This window comes from Columba livia, chromosome 17, assembly GCF_036013475.1.
Source record: "Columba livia isolate bColLiv1 breed racing homer chromosome 17, bColLiv1.pat.W.v2, whole genome shotgun sequence".
Taxonomy (NCBI): Eukaryota; Metazoa; Chordata; class Aves; order Columbiformes; family Columbidae; genus Columba; species Columba livia.
In genome coordinates, this window is record NC_088618.1 from 1,295,639 (window position 1) to 1,318,412 (window position 22,774).

Sequence of the window (22,774 nt, forward strand, 5' to 3'; positions counted from 1 at the left end):
GTGATGCAGCTCTAATTACTCACTGCTCAGAGCATGAGAAGGAAATCAAAGATGAACAACAGGTTAACTTTTATTTTAAAAACGAAGAAGAAAGGTAAGTTTTCAAAAGTAGAAAACCAGCCCATCGTATCAGGCTGGGGCACAGATCTGTTTCATGGAAAAGGAGCAAAATCATTCCGGTGTTCCCAAAAGGACATCATTGCCAGAGGTGAGGAGCAGCCTCCAAAGAGGCTGGAGGTTATCCACACCAGCTACAGAGGGCTGGAAGAAGCACACCCCAAAATACGTCGCCAAGTGCAAGAGCTAATGCGCTGTGCTTCTGGCACCGGCTTCTTCAGATTCACCTTTAATCTGGCTATATGTATTAGTCTTGACAAACCTCCTCCAAAACGAAGGATGCTGCTGTGCCCATGCGGCTGTTTGGCTCGAGGCTGCTGGATCCTCGTGCTCCCTGGGCACCCACCTCCAGCAGACAGCTCATCTGTAGGAAAATAACTCATTTTAATTAATTAACTTGAGGAATAGCTGCAGACTGAGCATGAGAACCCAAACTTACTATTCCTGATGCACAGGACATCAAGGTTTGGTTCATGCTGCAATTTAACCCATTGTTCATCCACATAACCTCCATGAAGCAGGAAGAGAGCCTGTAAGAATACACAGATTTGACATTTAAAGCCACCAACGAGCCTGTGTGCAAATTAATCACAGTTTGGAATATCCCGGCTGTGTCTGCTCTGCTGCTATCGGGGTCACTGTTATGGGGCCGCTGCCTTTCCTCCCGTTGCTCTTCTCAATGAGTCGGTGCCTCTGGGGCTCCAAGCAGAGCCTGAGCCTGGTCCTCAGCCCACATTTGGCTGGCAAACGGCTGAGTTATTGGCCAGAAATCCCCCTGAGCTCAGAACAGCCCGCGCCGGTGGAGCTGCCAACGCCTGCGAAAGGCGGGTTCCCCGGGGACCTGCTGCACGGCGCCTGTTTATTGAGGTGCCGCAAGCAGGTCAAGGATGTGGCCTCTGTACAAAGGCAGCTAATTAAATGTACAAATCCAATGAAAATAAATATGCCACTTTAATATGCAGGTCCTGCTGTTTCCAAAGATAATAGGATGGGAGTCGGTTGCTGTAGCTACCACGATAATGGCAAAGAAATCCAGGCCAGCCTGGGGAAGAAATCACATCACACCTAGTCCTGCTCGAGCCTGGCCTGCCCAGGCTGCTGCTTGGCTCTGGCTTTGCGGGTTGTGCCAACACATTACCTCTCTTTTGCCTCATTTCCTTATTTTTGTTGCCTTCAGTACTATTTTACTCACCGTGACTGCTGGCTTTGCTCTGGAGCTGCCGAGGGGGTCACTGTGCGGTAGGACTGATGCTCCCACTGCTGTATCGTGTTGGTGTCCACTGGTGTCACTGTCATTTACAAATGACTGGGGCTTTGCACCCCAGGACAGGATCTGCTCTGAGCCCCCAGCTCTGCCCACCCCACCACAGGGGGACACAGCAGCCGGGGGTTTATCTGCTACCCTGGAAGTCAATGCTGAGAAAGAAAAAACCCAAACATCTCATTAGATGGGTTTTTGTCTGTTGGGTCACTGTGCATAGCAAGCAACACACCTAAAAGAAAATAAACAAACATATATTTATATATACACATACACATATAAAATCAGCAAATTAAAGTTGCAACTGCACTCAAAATTAAATTTCTCAAACCAAAGGGGATAAAATGCCACCTCTCAATCACCTTTTGGCTTTCTAACCAACACCGTATTCCACGCCAGCCTGGGCAGGGGCGATAAGGGAACGAGCAGCAGCCTCATCCTGCTGGCCAAGCCGGGATGCGCAGCGCAGCGCTCAGCAGCGGGGGTGCAAGGGCTGCCCCTGCCCTCACAGATTGCACAACGAAACCACAGATGCAATTTAAATATATATAGAAGTAAACACTTATTAGAGACAAGTCTAAAGGCCACAGCCCTCAGGCTGCTGCGTGAAAGCCCACGCGTCAGGTGTGCAGCTGTTTGCAGCTGGCGGTGGGAGATATGGCACTAACAGCTCATCGACAGCTCTCAAAATAAAGTACCTGAACCCTCTGGTTGGTCACTTTGCCACCACAGTAATGCCTCTAAATCCAGCGGGCGTGGGGAAAACAAAAACCAACCACCACAACAGCAAACAAGTCAAAAAGGCAAAACGAGACTGACTCCCTCCAAGTTCTCTGAAAAAGACCTGAAAAGATACAGTGAAATGCCAAGAATTCAACGTTTACAGAAACTGCATCACGTGTAGAGCATGGAATCAAGCACATCCGCAGCACCGACAAAAACGAACCAGCAAATGGAATGTTGTGATGCAATTCTCTCCCAACAACGGCTGTATCAAGGGCAGGAAATGGAATTCCTTGACTCAGTTGTCATGACAATGCTCCTGAAAAGCATCTGCCATGGGCTGAACCCTCCCTGCTGGTGCGAGCGGAGCCCGGTTCCGCTCCTGCACCCCACGGTAATGCAGCATCTCCCTCCAGATCAGCTCCAGGACTGAGCGCTTCCTCTCCGGCTGCGGAGGCAGCAGACGACACCAGCGGTGCAGCTTGGGATGCAGCTGCTATAATTAGTTTTGGAAACGAGTGCTGCATCGGGAGCTCCTGGAGCTATAACATTAGACATATAATGGCCTAATTGCAACATGTTCACATTGTATTTCTTTTTTTTTAACTCCCATTTTTCATTGTTAATATGCTTGTTAAATAGCGACAAGTACAAATGTTTGTAGCAGAAAAATGAAATGCAAATGCTATCGCCATGCTGAAAAAATTAAAAAGAGAAAATACAAAAAGAAACCCCACTCCACTCTATCTTTCTCCTGTTACAACCACTTCTGTGCTGGTCTTAGGAATTACACTTCTAAGATGAAAATGTAACATATTCCTTGAAATAGAAACTGTGATTAAAGTAAGAAAGCTTAGGTCTTATTCTTAAAACATATATATAATAAAGCAGAGAGGGGGAAAGAAACTGGGCATCTCTGCTGTTCAGTGTCAGCTTGATTTTAGAGAAATTGAAGAGCTAACTAGGCAGCCAGGGAAAAAACATCCATGCTTTCCTCCATGAGGTAGATATCCCATGAACTGACTTCCCCTCATTGACTTTGCAGCAATTTTGTGACTGATATCTCTTCCAAAATACTGATAATCTTCACTGGCGTGTGATTTAGCTATTGGTAGTGTGCGGTGGGTCGGAATGAGCAGGAAGGGCTGTTCTGGGGAAGGGCCGGGTGGCGATGGGGAGGGATGCTGGGAAGCGGGTGTGCATGACGGGGAGAAAACCCCACCAACTTCAAAGAGATGGAAAATATTTCTCTGGGAGGCCCCTGGTTTGGCAAAGAACAAATTACAAACCAGGGAGATGCTGCAGCAGGGAGGGAGGAATGGAACCAGAAATTAAACTGTCAGCTCAACAAACCGCATCAGGAGATAAAGAGGCAGCATCTCTGGGGCTGTGAATGTGGAACTGCACGTGTTCTGGACATCACTGGGCACTTACCTGAGCACCAGCAGAAGACGGTGGCTCTCGGAGAAGCGTCATCACGTTAAATGGTGTATTTCAGTTTTGGTGTGAAAAGCGGCCCCAGACACTCTCAACCGAGACTCCCACTGGTGCCAAAAACACAGAAAGGGACAAACGGGATCAGACAGCACAACCGGCACACATTGCCTTCAGTGAGTCCATTTTCAAGGTCACAGCATCACGTTCAGACGCAGCACAAGCTGGGACAACAAAAGGAATCAATGCATTAAAAGTGCCCCTTGCTGTCCCCTCATCCTTGGTGGCGATCCAAGCCCAGCACCGCCAGCACGGGGAATTAGTCATCGGAGCCGCAGAATGTGACCTGCGTGCATCAGCGGGGACAGCAGGTACCTGCGAGCATGCAATTTGCCAGCCATCAAATAGATGTGGCTGGCTTGGCAGCTCCCAAATTACAGTGCAAGTAGGAACTGAAGGTTTTACAGGAGAAATTATTATTGTCAGGGTTTTATGGAGAAAATAACCCCGTAGAATGTATTTTAAGGTAGTAGTTTAGACAGGAGCGTGATAACATCATAAACCATAAGAGGAAAACTTGAGGCATTTAGAAACATCAGAGGAAAAACAAGAGTGAATTACTACTGTCTCACCTTTCCTAGTTATTTGTTGTCTTAAATGATATGTGAGTGCCTGTGTGCTCATTTGTAGATATATTTCTTTAATTCTTTTTGGATAGATCTCACAAAAGGAAGAGCTCAGAGTGTCACTGTATCAAACAGCACCAGACAAAGAGCACAGGTAAGTACCCACATCACTGCAGAAGATGAAGGATGCTATCACACAGCAGCCCATCCATCTGCCTACAGCCACCAGGGCCAGGAGAATTCCCTTTGAAAAGCTCCCATCCCGCCCAGCCGAGCGCTGCCGGAGCAGGCACACAGCCCATAAGCGCATGTGATTTGTTTGGGGCTCTTCTCAGCGGTCCTTCATCAGTCAAAAACCAAACAAAAGCTGCATCAGCGCAGGCTGAGCAGCAGGCGGGGGGCGGGGGCGCCTGGCTATGGCTGAGCGTGCACAGGGAGCTCGGGAGGACAAACCAGCAACCACCATGTGTGGGGACGGATGCAGGAGCAGCTTGAAGTTCACCTGAGGCTGCACTGCCCAGTGTCAGCCCAGCCAGGGACCAGCCCTTGCTCTGACACAGCCAAAGCTCCTCCCCAGCTCAGCTTTCCTGGGGCCGGGGGGGCAGAGCGCCATAACCAGGGCTGGAAACGTCCACCACGTGCATTCCAGCACCAGGCGGCCGCCTGCTCCACGGGGCTCCAAGAAAACCCTTCCAGCTCAGCTCCCTGCTCTGCACACTGGCACATCATCAAAAGCTTGTGTGTGACAAAAGAAGACATGAATGAATGTCTAAAAACATATTTAAGCAACTTTCCAGGAAGGTTTTGTTCTCTCTATTTCAAAAACATGATTAGGACACACTATTGTTTTGAGACTCTAGCCCAATATTTTCACTGCAAACCACAAACCAAGTGGGGAGCTGATGAACGGATGTGGATTTCAGTGGGACAACACTGATTTCTATCATTTAGAGATCAGCGTCCACCAGAGCAGCTCCAGGGTATCCTCATGGTGTCACACACCCTTTCCCAGCAAACCGTCAGCCAGGAGCGTGAGTTATTTCAACAGCTCCATCCCTTCAGACAAAGCCTCACCATCTGCTCTACTCTCTAATTACAAATGCAGAAAACATAATTCACAATCAAATCACATAAAAAGGAAAGAAAATGAGCAATTAAAATGCACATTCTGCCAGGCAAGTCAACCTTCCCTTCCCAGCCATGCTCTACCCACCACTGCTCTTGCCTGTTCGAGCAGGACCAGAATTAGTCCCGGACCACCGGACACTCGGGTCCTCCTGGTTTCTCTGGCTGCCGCCTTCCAGCTTCATCTTCTCTTTCTCTCTCTTCAGCTCTGACCTGCTGTTGTATTTACTAGGGACCTGCTAACCCGTGGGATAATTTAGTCAGAGGGAGAGATTTACCTTTCCAGTCTACAGACATATCTTTGTTATTAATATTTCCTGCTCCCTGCCTCTCTTCTGGGGTCCTCATGGCTCACAAGTCAACAAAAACTTGGGGTTTTTGGGGAAATAAGCAGGGATTGATGGGGGTGCCTTTGCCAGCAAACCCGCCAGGCTGATTTAATCTTTGGTGCCACGTCTCTGCGCTTAGTGAAGTTATCATCCACTTCGGAACGTGCATACTGAAACGTACATTAATATTCAGGCACCATTTATACTCTATAAGTAATTCAAACCTACAGAGGCAGCTTCTTGCATGTTCAAAATTCAAAGCCTCCTTCTCTGACATCAGCCAGTTCAGAAGGGCTGGAATCCAGCTCTGAGGCTGCAGCGAAGCGGGGGCCTTGAAGAGGGAAATTCTGCTGGGGAGAAGCACTTGACCACTGTGCCTTATCCTCATGTACCTGACCCGTGAGACGGGAGGACAGACAGCGCTGTCAGTCAGTCCGTCCATCACTGACGCAAGGGCTGCCCGCAGCAGCCTGACCGCCCATCGGGCCCATCCCAGAGGATGGGGGTCAGCACGCTGCCGCGGTGCGGAGCAGGGGGGAGCTCTCTGCTCTGTTAATTGAAAGGAAAATGTCACTCAAGGAATTCAAAGCTGTGCATGTGACGTGTGTACGGAGCCTTTGCTCGTGGCACACGCCCCCACTCCCTGCTGGAGAACCCCGCTTTGTGAGCCCGCACTGCAGCCTGCCCGTCCTCCCTCCCGCCCGCTCACAGCCGGCAATGGCTCGCTCTCTGTTTTTGGGTTTCCTGATGGGATCAAGGAACACACAGTGCACGTCGTCTGCTGTTCCCTCACCGTATAGGTGCTATATGGCACGGCCACGGGATGGGACAGGGATGGGGCTGAGCAGCCTGGACACGCTGGCAGCCCCACTCGCGGGTGGTGGAGCCCGTGATGTGCTGTGGCACTTTGCCATTGCAGGGGCTTTGTCTGCACTCATCTTTTAAAGCAAAACTCCAGCAACAAGCGGGCTGCCAGGGGCCCAGGCTGAGGGGGATCCCTGCTCAGGTCACACCGCTAAATAATCTCTAATTTTCCTTTTAAAAGCCTGCTCCAGTAATCTTCCTCCCCTGCCTGCCTGCAGAGCTGCACCACGAGGTCCTCGTTGGCAAGGAGAGCACAAGGTTCTGATGTTATTTCAGAAGGGTTTCAGGGCTTTACAATAGTTTGACAATATCTTGCAGCAAAGTGGCAGATGGGATTCTGGACTAATCAATACACTAAGCAGAGCCAGGAGCCGGATCACTGATCTGAACTGAAAGAATAAACAGTAAATCAAAAGAATACAAAAGTACCATCAGTTCTGTAAAGGAAGAAGATCTGTAACTTGTGCTGTAAGTAATTCAGTCCCCAGATTTGCAAGTGCCAAACGGCAGCTGAACTGTAGTTATGGTTATTATACAGAAACAGATATAAAGCTGTAATGTGGATCAACACATTTTATAACAGTCATTCAAGGAAATACCGAGTCCATGCAGCTTAGCTATTACCTTTCTACAGCTCTGAAAGGTTTACTATAGTTTCAGATTAATCTGGAATTTTGTTATGTAGTTATTTTAATCTCACTTTATCACTGCTTGGAGTCCTGTTATCAAAGTAAGCTCATGTTTAGATATAGCAGTGGTGAATAGTGTTAGAAACAGCTAGAACAGAAAGAGAATCCAGCTCTGTTTGCTATACTCAGTACAAAACCATCACTAGAGCCTTTATGGTGCATTATGGAGTGATAAGGGGGTAATTCCTACTGGGTGGCTGGGATGAGTGTTTAATTGGATGTTCCCCTCTCGTTATCTCTATGAGCATCTCTCACTCATCATCAGATTGAAAGGCAGAAGAGACCATGAGACCACCTTCCCTGCTCCCACCGCAGAGTGTTGGGCACTGCTCTGACTTTACAACCTCTCACACGTGTTTTGCAGAGGTAAAGTACGTGTTCGGGCAGCGGGATGGGGCTCGACCACCCCAGTTCCTCAGCGAGGAATTTAGGGGAGCATTAGAGACAGTCAAGTGCTCTAAAGTACAAATTTACATCCCATTTGCCAAGACATTTAGAGCACGTATTTAAGTGTTCTCCTGGATCAGAATATTTTCCTAAATTGGGACTAAAAATCTTTAGAAGATGGTTTAAAAGCATAAGGACAAAATGCCACTCGCTTTGGGCAGAGCCAGGATGGTGGTTTGCAGCAGAACAACACGGGGCCCGCAAGCGCAGCTCCGCTTACACGGGCTCTTGTCACCGTGGCTGGTGACACCCGGGTCACCCGGACCCACAGAGCTCGGAGTTCACCCCATCGAGTTCAACACAGGAGGGAAAAACCAGCACGTTCGTTCAAAGCGCGATCAGACCCTTCCCCGACCTCGCAGCGCCCGCCGAGCCGCGGGACACGCGGGACACGCGGGACACGCGGGACACGCGGGACACCGGCCGGACCCGCCGGGCACACGGCGATTTCTATTTCTCCGCCTCCCTTTTCCGCCTTCCCGGTGCCACCGCAGGGGCCGAGCCCGGCAGCACAGCCTGGCCGGTCTGCACCGTCCTCTAGTGGCCACCAGCCCCGAGCAGCCCCGGTCTGGCCATCGCACTGTGCCCGCTTTTCCTCCACCTTCCCCCATTCACCGTCACCGGTGAAATACCGATTACTGCAGCCATCCCGCTCATCAGCAGCCAGACTCTGGTCCACTCCTCACCCCAAGAGCAGAGCTGCGGAGAGCAATTGCAGCTGTTAATATTTGTCCCCCCCTTTCCAAGGCTGGTGTCCATCTTGTCGGGCAGCCAGCCCTGCCAAACGGGAATGGGGCACTCAGATCTTGGGGGGACCTAGATGGGAAAGGCCACCCGATGGCAACGCGGGTCCTGGGCCAGTTCTGAGCCTGCTGCTCTGGTCTCCATGGCCTGCTAACCTGACAACAGCCAGCGTGATTCCCACAACAGCTCTCACTCCTCCTCGCTCCGTGCTGGATTCAGCGCGGCTCTGGGATGAAGAACCCAGCAGGACCATCCTGCACCAGCACGGCTCCAAAGAGCCAGATCCCGATCGCTCTGCACACACCGGATGTTCTCTGAGACCAAACGTCCCCACCAGTCACTGCGTCAAAACAGCGGGACACTGAATTGGTGTTACAGACTCTTATTTCTGATCCCTATCTTTTAGTTTCAAACCCGAGTTTTTTAATCTGTTTTTCTCCATGATAGCGCATGCCATCAGCTTCTAGAAGCGGAGGCTTTTCTGCAGTCTTGTAACAAGGAGATAAGAGACCAGCAAGGGATGACACCCCTGCACAGCAATCCCCAGCTGCCCAACCTTGTGCAAAACCCCCAGGCTGGCACTTCCCTGCACACAAGGCAACGACGAGGAGAAACCCCCCATGGCCCGGGTGCTGCACAGAGCACCGCGCAGGGTTCCCAGCTTCACCGGCCTGGGGGTGCAGCCTGACAGGCCCCACTTCAGCAGCTCAGCCACCAGGACCAAACCCCCAGGCAGAAGTGACAGCAGCACCCCAGGAGGGAGACGGGGGCTCCAGCCTCCCACCCAGGGAGGCTTTTTGCTGGGGAAACAATCTCTGCTGCTGAGTATGAAATAAAGAGAAATTTGAAGTAAATCAGGCCATAGATCTCTTGATAAGCTGAAAGAGAATAAAAGCTCCCATCACTATTTATACTCAGCTCCTCAAAGATAATAGGAGCTCATTTACTAAACGCCTTTGAGAAACTAAGCCTGCGGGCAGACATGGTCCAGAGGAAACCTTTCAGGCAGCTAGGATGCTTCAGGAGCCATGCTAACAAGGAACAGCTCTGCAGGAGGGGACTGTGTCTCTGCAAGGAGCAACGCTGCAGCTTCAGCTACGGCTCACCGGGCGCTGGGAGCCCAGCCCTGGGATGGGGTGCAGAGGGGGATCCTGTTCCAGCTCCCTTTGGCTTCCCCCAGGCTCAGAGCCACCCCATGGGGCACGTGAGGCTGGCAAGGGTCAGATACCCTTCAAGCGCGAATCAAACGAGCGCCATGCGCGTATCACACAGGAGCACCGTGTGCGTATCACACAAGACCGCTGTGTGCCGACCTGCGGATGCAGCCGCGCACACAGCTCACTGGAGCCCCGTGGCACCGGCTGGGTCAGCACGTGGCCGCAGCCATCCCTGCCGCAGGCTGCCGCAGCACTGGGGTTCCGCCTGCCGCATCCCTCGCCCTGGCCTTGTCCTGCCGGTCTGCGGCTGTGACAGCGGCAAATCGCACCCACAGCTTCTCTCAAGGCTCACTCGGCTCCAGGAGCCATCGCCAGGCTGCGGGAGGAGCTTACCTGGGCAGGGCAGCACGCCTGGCGGAGACGCCCATCTCGTCAGCAGCAGATGAGCCGGCAGACTTTCCACGTGGGAAATGCAGTTCCTCATCACCAAGCAGTTTCCAGTCCCACAGCACGTGGTGCCTCCCGTTCAGCTGAGATAACTGAAATGTGAATGCTCGCTCCCCCGGTCTGCAGGAAACCAATGCAGGCAAAAGGGATGTGATGATTAATTCACTTTGTATCTTGGAGCCCAACACTCTTTCCCCAAGAGCAGCATAAGAACGCACCTTGCCACCCACCTAAATATTTGATAAAAGTTAAATACAGCCACCTGTGATTGATGCTTCTCCTCACATAAGCACTCCAGCCACAAGCTGGAGAATGTGTAGCATTATTAAAGCATCAGTTACCTTCAGTGCAAGCAGAGCTGCATTAGCAGCACTGCAGTCTGCTCCTTTTGATAAGGTTTGCTTCATTCATTCGTCTACAAAACGGGGATACCAGCAGGCCATGGAGTCTGCAGGTCTGAACTCTGCTGGATGGAGCTGACACGTCCTCTGTGCATGGACCATCGACCAGAGCATCCCGCTGGTTGGCAGGTGTGTTTCTCGGAAGAGGAAGGTTGGCTCTACAGCCCATGAGGAACCAGCAACCTGCACCTGCAAACCGCCGTGCGAGTTCCCTGGGTGCCGGTGGGCGCTCACCCGCCCGAGGGCTCCAGGGACCCAAGTAAAGCAGCGGGGCAGCTCCGGGCGGCTGCTCAGCGGGTGATGCTCCCAGCCAGCTCCGGGTTTGCTGCACTCACGCACGCACAGGAGGGCAGATTGGAAAAGTACCGGAAAGCGAGAGGGTTGTCTCGGAACCCGGCCCTGCGCTGGCCAGATGCAGCGCCTTCTGCCAGCTCTGAAGAGACGTGGCCTCTGGTTTTCCTCCTTTTGGCTCTAGCCACGTGCTCCGGTTTTCTCTTTCAGTGGTGAGAGCAGGGCTAAGAAACTGCAGAAAAGCAGTTTTTATCAGCAGACCTAAAATTTCCTTCATAAACTACACTAAGCTAGACTCTTGGCTTATTAATAGCAGTAAATCTCCAAGTCCAATAGACTTCAGTTAATGAATATTGATTATGATAGTGCTAGAGAAGGCTGGTGTCAGCTGAACTGAGATCCTGTGCCTGTTTGAGCAGGGCTGTAAATTACGCAAGAACTCATTTGTTTTCCAAAACAAAGCGGTGGAAAACGCCGCGGTTACCGCTGTCCCGGGGCTGGGAAACCATCCCAATGCCAACAGCAGCTGGGCAGAGGGGACAGGGATTTCTTACTGTTCTTTTAAGCCCTTGGGAGGCTGCGGAGTGGGCCCTCCTGTTTAGGGATGCAGATCTGCACTCCCCTCCACGCCCCTGTGAGTATCTTAAAAGTGCCAATCTGAGCCGATTAACACAGCCCGTGGTCACCCGGACCTCGACTCACACGAGGAATCTCATCGTGCTCTTGCTGAGCGGCTCTTTTACCTTCAGGCTGGGATGACTTTGAGTGGCTTTTCAATGAATGAAAGCTCAGGAAAATAAACCAAGGGCAGTCCAGCGGAACACAGAGAGACCTTATCAGTATCCTCTGGTGGGGAAATGAGGCACTGACAAGTGGGGAGGATGGGGAACTGTGTTAATGCTTTCATACAACTATCTTCTATGCTCACTGAAATAACCCAACAGCAACAAAACCCAGTACCGCCCTCTCCCCACATCTGATATAAATCAAATAATAACAGGAGTGACTTATGCACTCCCTGCCCGGTACTTCAATGTGGCCTTCCCGTTAGCACACACACTGATTAAAGCACCTCTAATCTGCAGTCTGCGGAGCCGCAGCAGCGGGTGTGCAGCCTGATAAGGGCTGTTCGCTCAGTGCAGATGAAACTTTTAATATTTATAACTGCCGATTTTTTTTCTCCTGATGCCTCCTATTGAGGGGAGGAAGGTGAAAGTTTAAAGATAAAAGCTTGATGAAAGACCAGGTGGAATGTTTTTTCCAAGGACAGGCAGGGGCTTAAAGCAATCTCCACCTAAGAGCTGGTTTAAGGATGCTGCTTAGGCAGGTGTAGCCTTAGAGATGGGGGTGAAGGCTCTGGAAGACCTTCTAGGCTTGTCTAAAGCACCCAGGCTTTATTTAAGCTGTAAACTTCTCTGAGCTGCCTGTGGTTTTTGCCTTGTCTGCACCAAACACAGCGCGGCCGTACCCCGGACTGTTGGCGTGACTGTGAAATGACTAAGTCAGACCAGGTCAGCTGCACACACTTAAGTGAAGTGCTAATGGCATTTCCAACTCAGCACCGAGATGCACTGAGAGATCTGAGAACACCGTGTCAGCCCAACCCTGTCACGCAGCGTCAGCCCGAGGCCCAGCGGGAGCTGGAACCATCAGCGCACCCCGAAAAATAAACCGCACCCTGCTCCAACCCAGCCTCCAGCACAGCGCTCCGGGTCCACGGCTGGCCAAACGCCGAGATGCTGGGGCCTCCGCAGTCTTCGTCCTGGGACAAGACAAACCCCCCGTTCCCAGGAGCGTCCCCCCACTGGTATTTTAGCCAGCACTGATACTATAGCCAGCAGTGTCCGTTCCCTGAGCAGGCTACCGGGTACCCCGTTTGGTGGCAGGCGACCCCAGGGTGACAGATGCCCAGGGTCTGCAGCCCTTTGGATGCTGTGCTGGCGTCGACCCTGCTTACCCTCCATCCAGATACTGGAACCAACCAAACTCCCTCATTTCCAGCACCACCACACCTGGACTTGCCCCACGCCCAAATGGTTTCATGTTTGTGCACTTAAAAGAATCCTGACATTCCAAGTGTCAGTGTCATGAAAGACACGAATGACATTGCCCAGCAGTAACGTCTGACAGATATAACTGGGCCAACATGAGCAAAACAAAAAGATGCAAAGTTATTAAATATATATATTAACTCATTTCATCTGAAAGATGATAAACTTACATACTTCTTTCAAAGGTAGTTATGTGGTCCTCATCAGCATCAGAGCACTTCAAAATGTTTAATAAACACATGCATACAACGTCCATATGATACAGGAAAACACGGTTTAGAGCTGAAATACAGGCTTGGGTGAACCTGACCTGAGACCCCTCAAATTTTAAGTTATCTCGGCCATTCTGCCTTCCTACCACAGATCCCAGAAAGCACAGAAAAGAGGAAACACAGCCCTCAGAGCCCCCAGGACAGCTGCAGTTTGCCTTCACTAACACAGACTTGGCTGCCAGAAATTACATTTCCTGGCCTCCGCTTTCTCAACTGCATCCTTCTCCACAAAATATGATTTCAAAATATGCAAGCAGAATTAAAGTCTAATGAGATAACAGTAAGTTGTTTAAAATGATTAAGAAAAAAAATGTCCCAAGTGAATTAATCAGCATCCTTAATAAGGAGTTTATCTCAAACTTAAAAGCTTGGGGGAAAAAACCAATAAAACCTATCAGAAGGCATTTCTGCATGACTCTGGAACTACACGAAACACCCAAATTAACCAAACCACCGACTTATCAGTGGACGAGCTAAAACTTGATTAGCAGCTGGATACACTCTGGCCACAGCTCCTACAACACTACAAGCCATACTCCAGTAAGCTGCTTATCAATCTGAAGCAAAAAAAGTGTTAAACAAAAATACTCAAGGATTAGAGATACCTCCCACTGCACATCATTTGGCCCCTCTGGCTACAGCAGCCACCAGGATTATCCTCATTTCCAAAGCTCATGAGCATTTTGACTTAAGCAACCTTACAGCACGAGATGGGTGTGCATACAGCAACACCAGCCACACTTCACAGACGGAATTATTGAGCATCACGGACAAATCAGAGCTTTCGCTGCCTCAACACGGGAGCGTTAAGAGGAGCGCACGGGAAGCTAAACATCCATCTGAAGATGAGAGTTTAAAAGCATATATAAAAATATAATTGGAGTATCATCAGGTGTTTACAGCTACGTACCAAAGTACAAACAGGTTGTCAGCTCTAGTATAAAAGTAACACGTGAAAAATAACAGCAGTAGAGACTTCAATTCCCCGCAGCCCCATGGACGGCAGCCGATGGCCTGTCAGTGCAGCCACTGATCACAGGCAGCGTCAGCAGCTTTGGAGCAAAGGGCTGGAATCCCAGCAAGGAACAGGGCCGGGAAACTCTGCCCTGACCAAAAATCCCTCCCAAATATCAGGCAGCAATACACAAGCGTGAGAAACAAAGTGGCAGAACAAGTCCATCCATGGGCAGCGCGGAGGGCACGGAGCAGGGCTGCACCCTCCCCAGCGGTCCAGCTCTCGTCGCATGGAGATGCTCAAAGGCAGAATCACCCAGCACAACCCGTGGGCTTTGTGCCCGTCCCGAGATCAGTCAGTCGTGCAGAGGCGTTCACAAGAGGCCACGTCAATCTAAAGCGAAGTGCTGTGCAAAAATATCATTTTTCTTCCCAAACAAACCTCGTATTTGCTCAAACTCCAGGGGCACATCAGCAGCCTTTTTCTGTACTTCTTTATCAAAAAGCTACAAAGAAAAAAACAGGATATTGGCAAAACTCAGTACAAGCTCTTCACCCTGGCAATTCCACCGCTCACGCTGACCTCTTAAAAGATCCAGCAAGAAATGTGTTAAGCAGCAGCCCTGTTACCCTGCTGCCTCACGCTCCATTATTTAATGGATATCTCCCATTTTCCCTGGGTAACGGAAGGCCAGGCTGCGTTCCCCCCAGCAGCAAGGCTGACAAGGCTGCAGGGCCCAGGAGCCCGGCTCCTTCCCTCCAGCTCACACCGTTCCCGAGCACGCAGCCAGCCCACCTCGTACGCCGAGAGCTCCAGCAGCCCCGAGATGTCGTCCTCCAGCTCAGACAGCGGGCGGCTCAGCACCGCGGCTGCCCTGGCCACCTCTGGGTGATAATGGTTTTGTAAAGTCTGCAAAGGCAAGACAAACAGGAGACGGTCTGGCGAGTACAGCCCCTCACACAAAACCTTGTAGTATTTAAACCCTGGCATTACGGTTTTAGAGCCATCAGAAGTAATTTAACCGATTTCAGCCTTCATACACCATCCTACAAACGATCCAGGTGAAAGGTGAACGCTACAATCTTCTCCAGCATTTTTAAACCCATTTCTACAAGATGACCTAGCTGTACCCAATTAATTTCCATCAGTGCTCAGCAAGCTCCTCTCTCCACTCAAAAACAAATAAAACGCCCCAAACATTTTCAGCTATTTAGCCCGTTTCTGCTGCTAACTGCAACCGTTCAGCTGCACGGTCAGTTGTGTGCTCACAAGTCACCTACTAATCAGCATGTGCGATTTCTCCAGAGCGTGGAATCCTTTGCCTCTCACGCTGGGACAGAAAAGGATGCAGAATAAAAGATCAGCCAGAAACTCATCTCATTTGCAAGACACATGCCAGGAGTTGCGTCCAGGTGGGACTGCCCATGGCCAACGCGTGTGGAGGGCGCGGGAAGGCTGCGAGAAGCCCATACCAGGTGCAGATGTTCCTTGTTTGCCGACGTACCTGAATCTCCCAGAGACAGCTCTCCAAAGCCCGGCTTTCAGATGGCTCCTCCTCCTCCATAACGTACGGATCTTCTGACATATCTAAAGAAATAAGAGATACAGAGCTAACCTGCGTGACGTACACAACCACAAGGGAGCCCCGAGCAGTGCTGCAGCCAGACTTGCTCCTTTCCAAAATGTGAAGGGTTCGGGAAATGCTGGAGATGGAGTAAAAACTCGGGAGGCTGCTGAGGTCCCAGTGGGATCACCAACACAAAACCGCTACAGGCTGAAATCAGAGAGGTCTCTGGTTTCTGCAACCATTTTTTTCTCATTTCTTGAGGTGAACAAGGCAAGCTGAGGGTCTGGCTCAGCCCCGTGGTCTGTCAGCATTTGTTAGCAGCCTGGCTCTGCGTGCGAGGCTCGGAGCAGAGGCCGGGGAGCAACTGTGCCAAGCTCAGAGGAGCAACACAGGCAGGTCCTCCCGGTCAGAGAACTCGCAGGAGCAGCCTGTGGCCTTGGCACAGCCCGGGGGACTGAGGGGTCCTTCTAAACCTCAGAACTGGGTTGGGATCTCCCCTGCTCTTCCCTCTGAATCCTGCTCGTTACGTTGTCTAAAGGCACAACACAGAACCCCCTGCCCGGCTCTCCTCTCACCTTGCGGCCCATCGGGTCTGTGCACCAGCACTCTGCATGCCGGGTGCCTCCGCAACAGGTTGCAGATGAAGGGGAGGACCATGAGCAGAGCCTCGGGAGGAGCCGTCAGCGCCAGGCGGGACAGCCGCTTCAGGAACGCGGCCACCAGGTACGCGGGCAGGTGGCTGTCGGGAGCAGAAATCAGCGTGAGAGCCCTGGCACGGGAGCCTGCAGCTCCACCACCCCAACCACAGCACGTCAGCCATCACAGAGTCACACAATGTCAGGGAGGGGAAGGGCCCTGGAAAGCTCACCCAGTGCAATCCCCCCATGGAGCAGGAACACCCAGATGAGGTTACACAGGAAGGTGTCCAGGCGGGTTGGAATGTCTGCAGAGAAGGAGACTCCACAACCCCCCTGGGCAGCCTGGGCCAGGCTCTGCCACCCTCACCAGGAACAAGTTTCTTCTCATATTTAAGTGGAACCTCCTGTGTTCCAGTTTGAACCCATTGCCCCTTGTCCTACCACTGGCTGTCACTGAGAAGAGCCTGGCTCCATCCTCCTGACACTCACCCCTCATATATCTGTAAACATTAATGAGGTCCCCCCTCAGTCTCCTCTTGTCCAGCTCCAGAGCCCCAGCTCCCTCAGCCTTTCCTCACACGGGAGATGCTCCACTCCCTCCAGCATCTTGGTGGCTGCGCTGGACTCTCTCAGTTCCCTGTCCTGCTGGAACTGAGGGGCCACAACTGGACACAATATTCCAGGTGTGGTCTCCCCAGGGCAGAGCAGAGGGGCAGGAGAACCTCTCTGACCTACTGACCACCCCCTTCTAACCCCCCCAGGATGCAGGGACACCCAGGATGACACCCGGGATCAGCGGGGCTCTTTGGGTTTTTGGGAGCTACGGAGTAAAGAGAAGCTGCGAGAATCCTGGTTTCAAGCAGCAACATGGGCTCTAGAGCGCTCCTGGGAACAAATCTGGGCGCGTTTCCATTGAATACACGAATAATCGCGAATCACCCCGCGGTTCGGTCCAGCGCATGGCGCCGCTCCAGGCAGCGCCGCGGCCAAGCGCAGCTCTCGTACGTGCCTGTTCACAGCCTTCATTCAGTCATTTTATAAACTTCTGAGTGCTTGGCCAGGCAACCTTAATTATATTCTTCAAATGTCATTTTGAGGGTTTAATTAATACACAGGCCACAGTGTTAAGTATACGTAATGCTTCCAGGACTAAAGTAAGCGGCGCAGCTGTTAACGGGAACATAAAGCTGCTGTAATGTAAATGTGCGGGGTAGCTGTTCTTTTTATGGTAAAAATGCAAATTTCTAACAGCAATCAGCACATTTAAGCGCTTTCTTCTGGTCAGATGGGCCGGATGAAAGATGACAATTTCCAGCTGCATCTGCAGGCTCAGCAGAGCCGCGCATGGGACAACACGGACCAGACCCGCCACTCGCCCCAAGGCACACCCGGAACACAAGGGCTTCATGTAAGTGCCTAGTGCTGAACTGTAAGGAGTTACTTTTGGTTTGGTTTATAACATATGATGGCAACTATATGACCAGCTGCTTATCTAGTTCCCTCCTGGCGTACAGGGAATTGACAGCATCAACAGTGTCAAATGCTTTATCTTGCCATGTTACACGCCTGCAAAAGGTCATCAATTTATCAACAGCTTTATGATCTATAAAACCCGCAAATGTTACTTTTCCATATTCATAGACAGAAAATCATCACTTTCAGTCAAAGGTGAACACATATCAAAATACATTCATAACCATTTGCAGATCAAACTCGGATAACCAAGTGCATTTCTGAAATTGATGGCTGTGTGGCAAATCTTCAAAAAAAAACCACATGAAAAATTACACAACACTAGAGGAACAGTCTTGGATTCAGTTTTCTCTGCAAAAATGAATCTAACCCAGTAGTCACACTGAATACATTATATCCAGACATGGGGGGGACTGTTCCAGAAGAGTCTCCGGCCAACAGAAAAGCAGGAGGAAAATACGTGAACATACATAATGAAGAGGCTACTTACGACGATGACAAAAACAGATCGAGCAGGTGGAAAAAGCGGGCTCGGTACTTCACGTGATACACAGAAGGGTCTAAAAGACTGTACAGCTTTTTGTAGAAGTCAGGATATTCCCTGTTACAAAAGCAGAAAGAGAACATGCGGTGCTGCTCGGTGCTGTACAACGGCCCCAGCGCTCTGCGGAGCCTGCTGAGGCTGCTCTGCACAAGAAACACGCCGTACGGTGAATTTATGGCTCCTGCAGTGCTCAGCCATCTTCAGGACATGAAGCTATGCCCATCGACTGCAAATGGTACGGGATCCAGCGACAGGAACACCAGAGACTACAGCTTCGCTGTGCAACCAGATCAATAGGGATCGATTTCCAAGTGCTGAGCAACCAGAGTCTGCACAAGAGGATATTTGGGCTCAGCTGAAAAAAGGTCAGGCTATCAAAAGAGCTGAGTCTGCAGGCAGCTGAGCCTCTTGTGCAGAGTCTGGCTTTCTCACGGAGAAACTGTAAAACCTGACGGTGTGGAGAGTTTACTTCAGTTCCTTTTACCTAAATACACAAGTGCAAAACCCCATGTTCCCTTAAACAAGATGCTCTTTTCACTTACAGATTATGCTGATGAATCAGAATAAATAACCCGTTCAAGGCCAGAAGACTGATTGCTCCACCTGTAAGAAAGCAGGCAGGCATCAACACAATAAGGAAATAAATATCAGCTTCAACTTGTTTCTATGATAAAACCTTCCCACAAGGAACACAAACCAAAGAGTACCTGAAACTTGAGCCAGCACGATGGCTGTAAGGTAATTTCACCCAAAACCAGCTAGGGGCTCGTAAATCACTTACAAAGATTAAACTGCAGTTTAGAAGAACAGGCTCTGAAGGACTGAGAGACACAAACATGCTGCTCTGATCCCCCAGGAAAACCACCTGGGGAGGTGAAGGTCTCCATAGGAACAGAAGGTCTCCATTTCCATAGGAATCTGCACACCCTGAGTCTGGATGCAGCCCAGGTATCAGCATTGCTGGCTATACTTAAAATAAATCACTCCAGTATTCTACTCTTCCTAAAGCCTTAAATACGACCCTCCTTACATACGAGGAGCAATGACACTGGAGATCGCAGGCCAAAACCCCTCACTTCCAGGGACAACGGTGTCCACGCGAGCTCCCCAGCTCCATCCCATCCACTTCACCATCCGGGCCGTGGTGCTGGGTCCAGCCGCCCTTCCAGGTCCACACGCACCACGCTGCAGCGCCTCACGAAGGCTACACAGCCCGTGTCCACTCACCGATGCCATAGGCCACGGTCAGGAAGTCGATCATGAGGGTGGGTTCGTTCATGTAAGGCAGGATGGAGTCGTGCAGAATGACGAGAACTTTCTTGTATAGGCCAGTGGGCAGCTGTGGAGGACAAAACAACACAGAGAAACAGGAGAACTCAGAGAGCAGGAGGAACCAGGGCTCACCAAGGCAACACACAAGCGAAGGACAACACAGAACGGCTGGTGGCAACAGTGCCCAACTGTTCCAAATTAAGTTCTTTCAAAGAAGCGGGTGCTGAAAACTCAAAGTGTCATCGCAGCCCAGAGGGTAACGCTGCAGAGTGGGAAGTCACCAGAAAACCAGCTCGGGAACCACCAGCTCGTGAGCAGAGGCTGTAACGCTGCGGGTCGCTCCTCATGGGCAGAAGGGGTCAGGTGGGAAACCAAGGCTGAGAGGAGAAGAACAGCCCGTGTCTGAGGTCGAGTTTCTGGCAGGAGAACGACCCAACAGGACCGAACGCTCGCGGGGTCCCACTAACACTCACCTTGTGCTTCAAAAAGCTGAGCCACATCTTCTCAAACGCCTGCTTGTGCGCCTTCAAACAATTGCAGACAGCGAGTTAAACACCGTGCTGTAGATAAGGCTCTACTTCAAGTAGATGACATTTCAACCCCCAAGCATCAAATGAACAGTTACCTGCAGCTTCGACACTTTCAGCTCCTCCCAGTTATCTAAGAAGAAAGGGAAAACGGATGTTTAAAAAACATTAATGACCCTTTTTTCTTAGTCCTTTGATATCCTAAAAATTTAGGCTGAAGTCCCTGTCTTATGAAAGGCCATGACAGACCCACTGTATCCCGAGGAATGTGCATTGTGTAGGACTGGTCAGAATCACTGTGGTCACAGCAGTTTTCATTAGCAATCAGTGAGAAAGCCTTTAGCCAACACAATCTTCAATGCCATTTTCCTTTCCATAGGCGGTTCATCACGTGCAGCTCACTAACCTTGCTTCACCAGGAATTTGACCATGTCGGACTCTTTGTTCGGCATGTTAATGGGTGAAATGAGGGAAAACACGTTCTGCTGGTAAAACGGTAACGGCCTCTGAGAAAAAAAAGCGTATAATCAAACATGAAGCAAGTTCCACAGCAGACAGTAAGATGCTGGACTTCAATATTGTCCTATTTCCCAAGCAGTTAATACATTTAGGAAAGACAAAGGAAAGGAAAAATACTGGCAGCTGAAGCACAAACTGGTGTATTCTCTATTGCTGCCTTGTCCTGGAGCGTTACTCGTTTGCCTGACACAAAACCTGTCTCCAAACTAATTCTGGTTTGGCAGGACTGGCGGAACCAACTAAAGGAAACAGACTCTTCTGCACCAGTGAGAACAGCATTAAACTTTCTGTGTGGGGTACCCAAGCTGCAGATACCTGAGTAAAACAGACGCTAGAGCCCAAACCAGAAAGATTTGCAAGAACAGGAGCGTGTCTTGATTTACTTCCAGTTTCAGCTTGAAGATGGTCTTAGCGTAATCCATGTACATTGTGAGCAAGAAAAAAACAACAACGCCTTTAAGTGGGCAAAGTCTTTTCTCTTGCTTCTAAAGTCTTTCCATACACCACTAGCTCCTCCCTGCTTTATGCACAAGATCCACATTTCAGAGCAGTTTATGCAGACCCACCTCAACAGCCACAACTTAATACCTCTTTTGTCTTCTGCATGACTTGCCCGATGCTCTCGGTGATCGCCTTTATCACAAAGTACCGGATGTCATCATACTCCATATATTCTTGAAAGCGAGAGATCAGGAGCGAGGCGTCCTCGTTCACGGGAAGCAAGCCATCAACCACCACCTAAACGGGGTTTGCCGGGTAGAGCAGCAGGTCCGTCTCTCACAGCGCTGAGGCAGACGGGTGCGATGGCTGCAATCCCCCCGTGCTTCTCAACAGCAGAAGCGTTGTGCTTGACCCACAGCAACACCCACCAGCCACCTGACAGGCGCTCCTGACCTCAGAGATGGGCCCTTTCTATCAAAAAGTGTCATTCAAGAAGTGACACGGTGGCTGAGCCAGGGGCAGTACCCGTCCTCTCATCCCACAATCCTTGCGAGTGAGGCCAGGGACTCCAAAAAACCACCCCATAACCTTATAAACCCTGAGGACCGCAGCTCGACCCTGTCCGAGGCAGCTGCTCCCACACCGCAGGTGCCACCAGCAGCTGGAGGTGTCTCTAGACCAGCCACCTCCATCCCAACTTGGAATGCAGCTCGCTTGGAAGTGCAGCCCTGGGGAAGGTGGGCACAGGGGGCACCCACGGGGAGAACTGCTGGGCTTTGCCGCTTACCTTCAGAAGCTCACGAGGAAAAGTTAAACTCCCTTTCCACTCTGCTTTGATCAACGGATATTTTGCCTCCAACTCAACAAACTTCATCAGGGTGCAGAGTGCCAATTCCTTTAAAAAAACACACAACAGAAAACACCCACCTCAACAAGGACACCAGGGGTCAGACTCAAAGGAGGCAACTCCTAAAGGTGGAAGAGTTAACTGGCGCATTCTTTGCTGGGAAAGCGCTGTGGGCTGGTGAGCAGAGGCGAGCCGGAGCGCAGCCATGTCCCACAGCACCGCCTGCCCTCCCACACCGAAACGCCGGAGCAACGGACCCCTGTGCATCGCCAGGGACCCCGCGGGGCTGGTGTCACCGCAGCGGGCTCAGCACCCACCTTCACCGGGAAGGCGTCGTGGCCCAGCAGCTCCGCCAAGCTCTCCACGCACTCGTTGTAGCGGTGCCGCATCCAGATCTTGTACTTGTCCTCGGCGCTGTAGTTCTCTGCGGGGTGACGCACGGACTGTCCTGAGCTCCGAGCAGAGGGACGAGCCCCCCGGGCTCTGCCCCGGACACCCCGCGGGAGCCGCCCCGTCCCGACTCACCGGCCAGAGAGGCCTCCTGGGCGGGCAGGTCCCCCACGAACAGCTCCCTGCGCTCCAGCAGCGCCCCGAAGAGCCGGCTGCACGTCCTGCCGGCGCTCAGCACCTCCGCCTGGTCCTGGCCCTGCGAACAGCGTGGCGCTCAGCAAACCGGGCCCCCCGGCCCCCGCTCCCCGGGCCGGCTGCGAGCCCTCCGCCCCCGCCCGCACCCCCGGCCCGGCCCGCACCGCCAGCGGCTCCAGGATGTCGAAGACGCGGTTGGCGTTGCCGCGGTTGGCCAGCACGGCCTCCAGCGCGGCGGCCAGCGCGGGGCCCGCCATGCTGCGAGCGAGCAGGAAGGGGCGGGAGCAGGAGGAGCCGGCGGCCGCTCCGCCCGCGGGCGGGTCCGCGGTTCGAGTCCCGCTCCCTCCGCTGCGCCCACCCCAAACCGCAGCTTTTGGGAGCCATGGGACAGTTTGGGTTGAAGGGACCTCCCCAGCTCCCCAGTGCCA

General features: G+C 51.6%; 1 protein-coding gene and 1 long non-coding RNA gene across 4 annotated transcripts; both read right to left on the reverse strand.

Moving 5' to 3' along the window:
* Window positions 1-47: 47 nt before the first annotated feature.
* Window positions 48-11,558, reverse strand: LOC110358241 (uncharacterized). Of its 3 annotated transcripts, none has more exons than XR_010466757.1 (5): window positions 9,910-11,558; window positions 2,077-3,645; window positions 1,310-1,533; window positions 557-647; window positions 48-481 (listed from the first exon to the last, which is right to left on the reverse strand). It is a non-coding gene; the product is annotated as an uncharacterized LOC110358241 (long non-coding RNA). The 3 variants fall into 3 exon arrangements; XR_010466758.1 differs by having other exon boundaries at window positions 1,310-1,610; XR_010466756.1 differs by having other exon boundaries at window positions 1,310-3,645.
* A 1,263-nt stretch (window positions 11,559-12,821) lies between these two features.
* Window positions 12,822-22,677, reverse strand: NOC4L (nucleolar complex associated 4 homolog). Its single transcript, XM_065033325.1, has 15 exons — window positions 22,511-22,677; window positions 22,287-22,407; window positions 22,079-22,185; window positions 21,702-21,809; window positions 21,062-21,211; window positions 20,361-20,460; window positions 20,053-20,087; window positions 19,901-19,951; window positions 19,383-19,494; window positions 18,698-18,758; window positions 18,102-18,212; window positions 16,076-16,239; window positions 15,438-15,520; window positions 14,729-14,842; window positions 12,822-14,438 (listed from the first exon to the last, which is right to left on the reverse strand). The coding sequence occupies exons 1-15, from the start codon at window positions 22,601-22,603 to the stop codon at window positions 14,322-14,324; spliced, it is 1,527 nt and encodes a 508-aa protein (XP_064889397.1). The 5' UTR covers window positions 22,604-22,677; the 3' UTR covers window positions 12,822-14,321.
* Between the last annotated feature and the right edge of the window lie 97 nt (window positions 22,678-22,774).

Excerpts from the sequence above, each read along its gene's own strand:
- NOC4L (XM_065033325.1), bottom strand. The coding sequence starts at position 22,603 with ATGGCGGGCCCCGCGCTGGCCGCCGCGCTGGAGGCCGTGCTGGCCAAC. Across the intron at positions 21,212-21,701 it reads TTCCTCGTGAGCTTCTGAAG|GTGGTGGTTGATGGCTTGCT; the intron begins GTAAGCGGCAAA and ends AACCCCGTTTAG. Across the intron at positions 14,439-14,728 it reads TGGAGCTCTCGGCGTACGAG|CTTTTTGATAAAGAAGTACA; the intron begins GTGGGCTGGCTG and ends TTTTCTTTGTAG.